At 34.2% G+C, this 9,602-nt stretch overlaps 1 protein-coding gene across 3 annotated transcripts in view; it reads left to right on the top strand.

Moving 5' to 3' along the window:
- The window catches only part of LOC129918467 (zinc finger protein 1), a 31,043-nt gene extending 21,720 nt beyond the window's left edge, over positions 1-9,323 (top strand). For all 3 annotated transcript variants that reach the window (XM_055999051.1, XM_055999049.1, XM_055999050.1), the window contains exons 2-4: positions 6,295-6,828; positions 6,892-7,040; positions 7,344-9,323. In XM_055999051.1, the coding sequence (XP_055855026.1) occupies positions 6,333-6,828; positions 6,892-7,040; positions 7,344-8,318 (1,620 nt within the window). In that variant the 5' untranslated portion in view covers positions 6,295-6,332 and the 3' untranslated portion in view covers positions 8,319-9,323. The remainder of the gene's footprint in view (positions 1-6,294; positions 6,829-6,891; positions 7,041-7,343) is intronic.
- The last annotated feature ends 279 nt before the right edge of the window (positions 9,324-9,602 follow it).

The following is a 9,602-nucleotide window of genomic DNA, read 5'->3' as shown; positions in this document are numbered from 1 at the left end:
GAATTAACATGAGACTGATTTTAAGCTAAACATTTCAAACATCAAACCACAATATTTTTACCAACGATTCAATTAGGTAAAATATCACTTTTAGCATGAATTTGAGCCTGATACCATATCGTTTTAGAATGTAAATAATAAACATGGGTTTGTTGCTTCCCTATTGACATAACTATTAAGTATAGGGACTTCAAATTAGAATATGAATTTTTTTTTTATTGATTGGATGTCAATCTAAAATAAAATGCACGACTGGGGTCGTACGTACTTGCTCTTGTAGTTCAAAGATGGAAATTTAAGATTTTGTTAAAAAATTAAAATTAATTTGTAAGAATCAATAGGAGTATTACCTACACCAAATTTAATCAAAATCGTTAGAGCCGTTTTCGAGAAATTTGCAATACCTCGAAAACTTTATATGGGAGTTATGCGTTTAAAAGGAGATATTAGAAAAAAAAGAGTGTGTGTACACAATGTGTACTACACATGCACACGCGACTGAAGTTATACTTCTCATTCAGTATATGGAAATGAATTTCATTTGATATTTTTAATTTCTATTATTAAATTTTTAATCCACACTTCGTTTTTTTACATTTTTATCAAGTGAAATAAATTAATTCTGTCATCCTCCTTGCGTCCATGTAGTTTTCAATTTATTCTGTGAAATTTACTCATGTTGTGCGGTTCAGAACGTACGGTATATGCTTAACGAAAGTAAATGAATTGCGCATAAAATGTGTGATATGGTAATATTATGAGAATTGTGTGTGCTTCAGCACTAGTAGTAGCAATATGGAACTTGCAGGGTTGCTACAAAGCTTAAAAGTGAGCTGAGCTAGCTCACTTTTGAGCTATGTAACATAGCTGAGCTGATGGTTGAGCTGAGCTGTTGGGTGAGCTGAGCTGTCGGTGAGCTGAGCTGAGCTGTTGGGTGAGCTAAGGTAAAGTGAGCTGAGCTGTGATGGGTGAGAGGATACATTGATTTTTATTTGGAAAGTATAATGAAATACGAAGATATTTTAAACTTTTATAAAACACCATAGCTTAAGATGTTTGGTTCTAGTTATAAATGGAATTATTTTAACACATGGATATTTTTATAAATAAAACAGATAATTTTTCGTGATCTTTTCTCTTGGTTTTTTTAATAGTAAATATATTTCTATTTTTTTAGTAAAATATTTCTTTTTTTATTTAAAAAAAAAAAACTCCGGTTTTTTGACTTTTTTCAAAATTCCGAGAAAATCGCGTTTGAAAGTTGGGGTAAATTTTTTTTTCCGAAAAATCCCCGAATCTTTGAACGCTCCTGGAAACTAAACCGCTTGAGAGCAATTTTTGGGAGTGATGCCAAATGATAGCTTGTGTCATGGGCCTACGCTTTGCACATTTTCAGATTTTTAAAAAATCGCCTTCCATGTTAAACCGCCACATCATGCGTTCTCCCGGTTTGAGAACGCGTTGACCTACAGGGATGAAAGTTGTACCCAAATGTAGGTTAGAGTCCCCGCTACCTTTTGGCATCAAAAATTTTATTTTCATTTTCTTCAAAATTCCGCGATATAGGCGTTGGAAGTTGGGGGCGCGAAAAAACTTCTAAGAGCTGAACGCTTTGATTTAGAGACAGGGGAGTGGTGCTATATTAATGCTTATATTCTCAGCTACCCGATAGTGATAAAATCCGGTTTTTCGTTTTTTTTTTTTTCAAAATTCCGAGAAAATCGCGTTTGAAGTTGGGGTAAAATTTTTTTTCGAAAAATCCCCGAATCTTTGAACGCTCCTGGAAGCTAAACCACTTGAGAGCAATTTTTGGGAGTGATGCCAAATGATAGCTTGTGTCATGGGCCTACGCTTTGCACATTTTCAGATTTTCAAAAAATCGCCTTCCATGTTAAACCGCCACATGATGCCTATTTTTTCAGAATCGTGCCTATTTTTTTTTTACTTTTAAGTTCTCCTGGTTTGAGAACGCGTGGACCTACAGGGATGAGAGTTGTACCCAAATGTAGGTTAGAGTTTTGAAAAAAATTTTTTTTTCATTTTCTTCAAAATTCCGAGATATAGGCGTTGGAAGTTGGGGCGCTCACCTACCTCACAGTACCTAGCTCAAATTTGAGCTGAGCTGAAATGTGAGCTTTTTACAACCCTGGCAACTGCCACATGGAAATTACCACATGCAACTTGCCACATGAAACTTGCCACACGCAACTTGCCACATGCAACTTGCCACATGCAACTTGCCACACGCAACTTGCCACATGCAACTTGCCACACGCAACTTGCCACATGCAACTTGCCACACGCAACTTGCCACATAGAACTTGCCACATGAAACATGTAACTTGCAACGTGTTGTGTGTTTTATGTTTGCCGTACTGCGGCGTACTGCATTTTTAAATACTAAAGTACTGCCTACTCTAAAGGTGAAACGACAGCCCTGCTACCCAGGGTGATCGCGTCATAATCCCTTTGACATTCTTGTCAAAAAGTAAATTTTCATACCCACCCTCCCATAAGAAGTATAACTTCAAAAATAAAAAAACGGGTCTAGGGAATTACGTAAAAATCGTGTGTACCAAGTTTCAAGCAAATCCTTCCATCCGTTTAGGCCCTAGCTCGATGTACAGATGGACGTACAGACGCACAGACGCACAGACCGACGGACGGCATGACGAAAACCACTTTTTTGATCTTCTCCATCATCGTAATGTCGGTATTGATTAAAACCTCGATTTTTTTTTTTCTACACGAAACCAATACTTGCCCTATAGAGCAAGTAAAAATAAATTAACAAGTATGCTTCTATGGTATTTCCTATTTTTTTTTTTTGTATTGGTTTATTGTGTAACAAAGTTGAACTTGAAAGTAAAATATTTTTATTTTCAAAGAGTTCAAGTGTATCACTCATTCTGTTATAACTTACTGAAGAGATCCCTAAAATAATGTAGGTCGAAATTCAGAGTTGTCACTCAAGTAGTAAAAATTTTTCTCAAGCACAAGCCTGAGATGAGTTTTCTGAGTGCTTACTCATCCATTTACTTCAAAATTTGCCCAGTTGGTATTCATTAGCTAAAATCAAAGAAACCCTTAGGTTTTCTTAACGTAACTTAAGTGAGCCAAGCGCAAGAGCAAATGTTCACTTTAGTAAAATTTTTCGCTCGTCCTTACTTATCCTTAGATTTTGGTTTCAAAAACAATATTTGTACTCTTTTTCACTACTAAAAATTTTGTAAATTTTTAATTTAGTAGCTTCGACTGTTGTTTTTTGTGTTGGATAACATTTTGTTCGCTTTTAATAGTGCAAGAAGTTAAGCCCTTACAAGTTACAACCACGTCAATGATTTCAGTTAGAGCGTGTGATCCCATTTCTAGGATGGACTGTTAAGCTATGGTAAATGCTATAAACAGGGGTTGGCTGATTATTCATAGGAACGTCATAAGATTCTGAACTTTATCCCTTGTAACCCAACATCTTAAATTTTTAAATTAATAATGTCAATCTATACCTATATAATACAGTCAAATAAGGAGAAAAAAGGGGTAAATCTCGGAATGAATGTTAGTAGAAATTTTTTTGCTCAATATCTTCCTTTTGCCATTCTATAACATATCTCAAAAGTCTAGAAAAATCTCATGTCCGCTTGTCGCGATTTCAAGGTCAAATCGCGAAATGGAGATTTTAAAAAATTAGCAAAAATAGGCTATGGTATTATATACACATATGATACATGATTTCAAGGTATTTTTTAATGCTGATTCCAAAAAATCTAAAATCAAGACAATCTGACGTCTCTGGAAAAAGTTATACCTGTTTTTCATCTGTCAACTCATATTATTATAACAGTTGCAAACTTACTGCCGAAAAACCCTTAAAAGTTATGGTAGATGAACCAAATTTATCATGAAGATTTTAGAATCCATCATTATTAAAAATCAAAACAATCCATTACAAAAAATATATATACCTACGAAATAATGGTATTTTTTTAATGGAGGGGCAAATTTTAGGATATGCACTAAAGAAGATTCTTGTTCATCTTAGGAATAAGTGCTAATAGGCTAATTTTTTCATTTTAATCTTTGTTTGAATATTCTTTAACTACCCTCAAAAATCTAAAAAAATCTCATGTCCGCAAGTCCTAATTTTCTTGGTTTGAAGATAAGGTGCACATTTGAAAAAATTGAAAAACTACTCTTCAGATATTTGTGTCAGATCAACATGAATAAGGTACATTACTTTGCAGGGATGGTCATATTGATTTGTTTGTGGGTTTTGTTGGAATCAGCGTTAAAAAATACCTTGAAATGATATGGGTTATGTTGGTTTACATATAAGAATCTAAAGTTTTCTTATCATTTTTTTTTAATCTGCACCTAACTTAGTTTAACCTGGAAAATTAGAACTTGCGGACATGAGATTTTTTTAGATTTTTGACATAAATTATAGAATATCCAAACAAACATAGAAACCAAAAAGTAAGAATATTAGCACTAATTCCAAGATTGTACCTGGATGTTTTTTAGTGCACATCCCAAAATTTCCCCTTTTCTCAAAAAATACCATTTTGTCATAGATATGAATGTTTTTTGCATTGCATTGTTTTGATTCTCAATGATAATGTATCTTAAAACCTTCATGCAAAATTTGGCTAAGCTACCATAACTTTTAAGGGTTTTTCGGTAGTAAGTTAGCAACTGTTATAATAATATGGGTTGACAGATGAAAAACAGGTATAACTTTTTTCAGAGACGTCAGATTGCCTTGATTTTAGATTTTTTGGAATCAGCATTAAAAAATACCTTGAAATCATGTATCATATGTGTATATAATACCATAGCCTATTTTTGCTAATTTTGAAAATCTCCATTTCGCGATTTGACCTTGAAATCGCGACAAGCGGACATGAGATTTTTCTAGACTTTTGAGACATGTTATAGAATGGCAAAAGGAAGATATTGAGCAAAAAAAATTTCTACTAACATTCATTCCGAGGTTAAACCCTTATTTGACTGGATTAATAATAAAACACGTATTTTTTTAAAAATTCAATAAATTCATTATTTACTTAGTTATTTCGATATTAAGGGAGTAAAAAAATAAGTTTTAATAATTTATTTTTATATACAAAACCAAAAATTCAAACAAAAAACTATCTTATATTTATTTTTAGGTACTTTTAAAAATCCAAAAAAAAAAAACCCCGTTAGTTAACGCAGGAAAAATATTTTTTCTGGATTTCGTAGTTTTTACACAAATTTGCTTATTTTCAAAAAAAAAACCGAACTTTCACAATTAACTGCCAATTAAAAACTATTGGTGCTATTTATTAGAAATCTGGCGCATTATTTCGATAAAGCAATTCTTAAAGATTATGTTAGAAGCTTCAAAAGAATAAAAATATGTTTTTTTTACAGCTTTTGGGCGATATTTTTCGGTTTGTTACAGAAATGTCACAAGATCTCATGCAGTTGTTGTAATACGTGTTAATTAATGATATACATATATGGATCAAGTGGGATAATAAAAAACGTCTAATATGTATTAGAAAAACATTCTTATCCAGTAACCTACGAAAATCTTTAATCTTTTTAGGTACCTTACTTATTAAGTGGCATTTACAGTCCAGGATCCTATCCTCAACCAAAAATCTATAAAAATTGTAGGTATATCAGCAAATATGTAACATGCAATATCTTTTATTTTATTTCTATGATCATTTCGAACTCCTTTACATTACCTGAGTTTCTTGCACTCTTTAACATTCGATAAGTTTAATGTGAAAGCATCTTTTTTACAATTGTTGGCACAATTGTGTGTTAAGTTTTAATATTTTGAGATTCAGTGTGTCCTGATTTCGTAAAATGAGTTTACTAGAAGAAATGAGAAACATGCATGTATAACAGTATAACACATTCACCGTTTAAAAGTGAGTTATTTGAATGTATTACAATATTACAAATTTTTTTAACAATATGGTCGTAATACTTTTTTTTATACATGCGTATATACATATTTGACCTTTTAACTTCCTGGCTTTCACCGTTTAAGAGTTACATGCGAACGCATTCTCAAAAAATCCTTTTTTTATATGAACCGAATTTCCAAATGGCAGCATGTTTAAAAGACTGCATTGATATAAGCCTTAACTACACAGCTTTTTACGAATTTTCAAATAACCAAATACAGAAAAATAGGGAGGAATATGGGACTTTTTGAATTTAAAGGACTATTTTTCTTAGAGATATGTATTTTAACGTTCATATTTATTTATTTTTTTTTCTTCTTTTTTTTAGATTTTCCTTCGGACACATCGTAATTGTTATTCATCATTATGAATTTCACACCATTTGGGGGTCCATTTCCCGGTACCATACCTGGAATACCACAATTTACATCAACATCAGCTCCACTTGTTACAACTGTAACAACAAATCAAGACACATCCACTAATCGTTATCACAATTCAACATCAGCAGCTGCAGCAGCTGTCAATATGACACACTTCAATCAACCCCTCCAAACGACAACAAGTACAATTCCTACGGCCAAGTTCCGCACAGAAGATGCCACAAATACAGACAAGTACAACAATGGTCACCTCGTGACAACAGGACTAACGCAACAGCAGTATACAAATCCTTATAGCCAGCAATCGGAAGGTGATAAGCGTTTAGCTGTGCCAACTATTTCATATGCTCAGAATGCATTAACTGCGACAACAGTTTCTGGTGTGGCAGGAGGTCATATACAGCAGGCACCACAAGAATTGACGCAAGATCTTTGCAATGCAATATTACAACAGCAAAGTGTTGACTCCAAAAGAGGCGGTAAGAGGGAATGATAAATCAATAAATTAAATTCCCTTTAAAATGTATGATCTTTTTTTTTAGTTCTTCAAAATACTACGTGGCAGAGTTTAACTCCTGGAACGACAGTAGCTGATTATTTATCACATCTACCTGCAAGTACTCTACCACTGTCGCTACATCATTTTCTAAAATATTCAGCCGAAACAATTAAGAAAGAGAATCAAAATGTAGTAAGTTTAATCAGACCCTTAGGCCCGGTTCACACATGCGTTTTTTAACAGTAAGAATCATACATAAAGCTGCGTCAGTTTGTCACTCGTGCGGTGACGCTGTGGTAATTTACCGCTTGTTCTCGCTTTTATTATTCCCGCAGCGTCACCGCAACAGCAGTTGATTGTCGCAGGGTCACCGCACGAGCAGCAAATTGACTCAGATTTGTGTATGATTCTTATGGAATTAAATTGCGTCAAAAACGCAAGTGTGCACTGGGCCTTAGTTTTGAAGCATTTATTAACCCCTTCTTAAAATATTAGGTACAAACAGCACCACCAATTGGACTAAGCACAATAACCATACCTCAGCATCAAGCTACCAATCAGCTTGTGCCGCACCAGCAAGGACAACAACAGCAGCAACAACAACAACAACAACTAACAACGCAACAGCATCCTCAGCAAGTCACCTCAGTCAATGCATCAACCTCAACGGCTACCACAACAGGCACAACTACCAAGAAGAAAAAACGTAAAAAACATCCGAAAGAACGAAAACCCAAATTGCGTCCAGGTGAAATCCGTCTTACAACAGCCCTAGATGGCAGCACACTCTACATGTGTCCCGAATGTCAAGTAGCTTATCCCGAGCAAGATCTTCTGGAATTACATCTCGTTGGTCACAATCTCGAAAGAAGATATATCTGCGATATTTGTAATGCCGCTTTAAAGCGAAAAGATCACCTAACGCGTCACAAACAATCGCATAATCCTGAAAGACCTTTCATTTGTACCGTTTGCCTGAAAGCTTTCAAGAGAAAGGAACAATTGAGTTTGCATTTTGTTATTCATTCGGGAGAGAAACGACACATATGCATCGAATGTGGTAAAGGATTCTATCGCAAGGATCACCTACGAAAACATACTAGATCGCACATAGCAAGACGAGTTAAGGCGGAGTTGAGTATGCAAAATCAAAATGGCGGAACGAGTATGTTGCAACCGAATGTAACAATACAGCAACAAGCGCAAGCAGCAATGCAACAACATCAACAACAGCAGCAACAACAACAGCAACAACAACAGCAGCAACAACAGCAACAGCAGCAACAACAAGCGCAGCAACAACAACAACAAAGCAATCAACAACAACAACAAGTGGTGCAACAACAACAACATCAAATGCATCAGCAACAACAAATGCAACAACAACAACAACATCTCAATCAAACACAACAAAATGTTGCCCAGCAACATCAACAACAACAACCACAACAAAATCAAATGATGAACTGAGGGTGCGAGAGGCAAAGCGGTCTTCAACCTGATGCCACCCTTGCCTCTATAATCGATGTAAGTAGAATCCTAAATGCCTCCAGGAATTTTGTTGCTTAGTATAAGTAAAGGAATGGAATGGAAACGGAATGTATAGTCTAATTTTATATAAACAAAACCAAAAAAAAAAAAAAAAACAACCAAAAACTAAACAATTCGATGTATATGTAGTTTGTATATCCTTATCATAGTTCAAGGCTTTGTTTATTTATTTTTTTATTTTTGTACGGTTCCGAGTTAGAAAACACTTTTTAAAAAATTCAACCAAATTTCAGTATTTTGAGATAGGTCCCGAATCTTTAAACTCTAAATCTACCTTAATGAAGCTTTTTGAAGGCCTCGCAATGTTACCGTTCCAATTTTATACATAAAATGTCTTTCTGATCGATATCGGTATTACAAGCTCTGTTCATTTCCCAAAACAATCACTATCACAGAACAATTTTTAAATACAAAAATGTCCCGACAGCTTGCTGATAGTTCCGTATCGTATTCAAACAGAGCTAATAGCCCATATGCGTCAAAACAGGGCGACTAAAAACATTATTATCTGCTCCACAAAACACTCATCAGTATTTGGCAACAATAATCTAGTACTTTCATATACAAATTCCAACTAACAATTTTACTTTTAAAAAGCTTACAGATGCTCTTTCAGCAAGAAAATAAGAAAGTTTAAAAAGATATGCTTGTGAAGTAGCCATTACATGATTATGTTAGGTACAACTGTCGTTCTGTTCGATTTTACATTATCTACTCGTGATTAAAAAGCTATGTAGAGTAAAACTATGGTTATTATTAGAAGAAATTGAGAAATAGTGTACCAAAATAATGAAATGTGCGACAAGTCAAATATCCAAAAAATGTCAGTTTAAAAGCTATTCCCAAAAAATTGTCACGCTTCCCTTAAGCTGGTAAAACCAAGCATCATCTAACGTCAATGTCACATTTAAAAGTAAGTGAAGATAAGAAAATAATAGCGTTGGTAAACTTGTACTTTACTAACGGGTTTCAATAGAACGCACGTTCTCTTGGTGGTGGTAGATTACTCATGAGCCATCAACACATCTTCTATTCAAGTAGATACACTCAGAGAAAAAATAACTGTGTTAATAGTTAAAACCGAGATAACTATTTTAAATATTCATTATTAGTAGAGTAACTAAAGCAAATTATTAGGTAACCCGGCCGAACAGCTCTGATTTTGACGATTTTTTTTTTTCAAACGTAGGTAATTAAAAATAC

The sequence above is a fragment of the Episyrphus balteatus genome, chromosome 4 (genome assembly GCF_945859705.1).
Source record: "Episyrphus balteatus chromosome 4, idEpiBalt1.1, whole genome shotgun sequence".
NCBI lineage: Eukaryota > Metazoa > Arthropoda > Insecta > Diptera > Syrphidae > Episyrphus > Episyrphus balteatus.
Note: the sequence above shows the minus strand (reverse complement) of the source record. Positions and strands in the feature narration are given on the sequence as shown.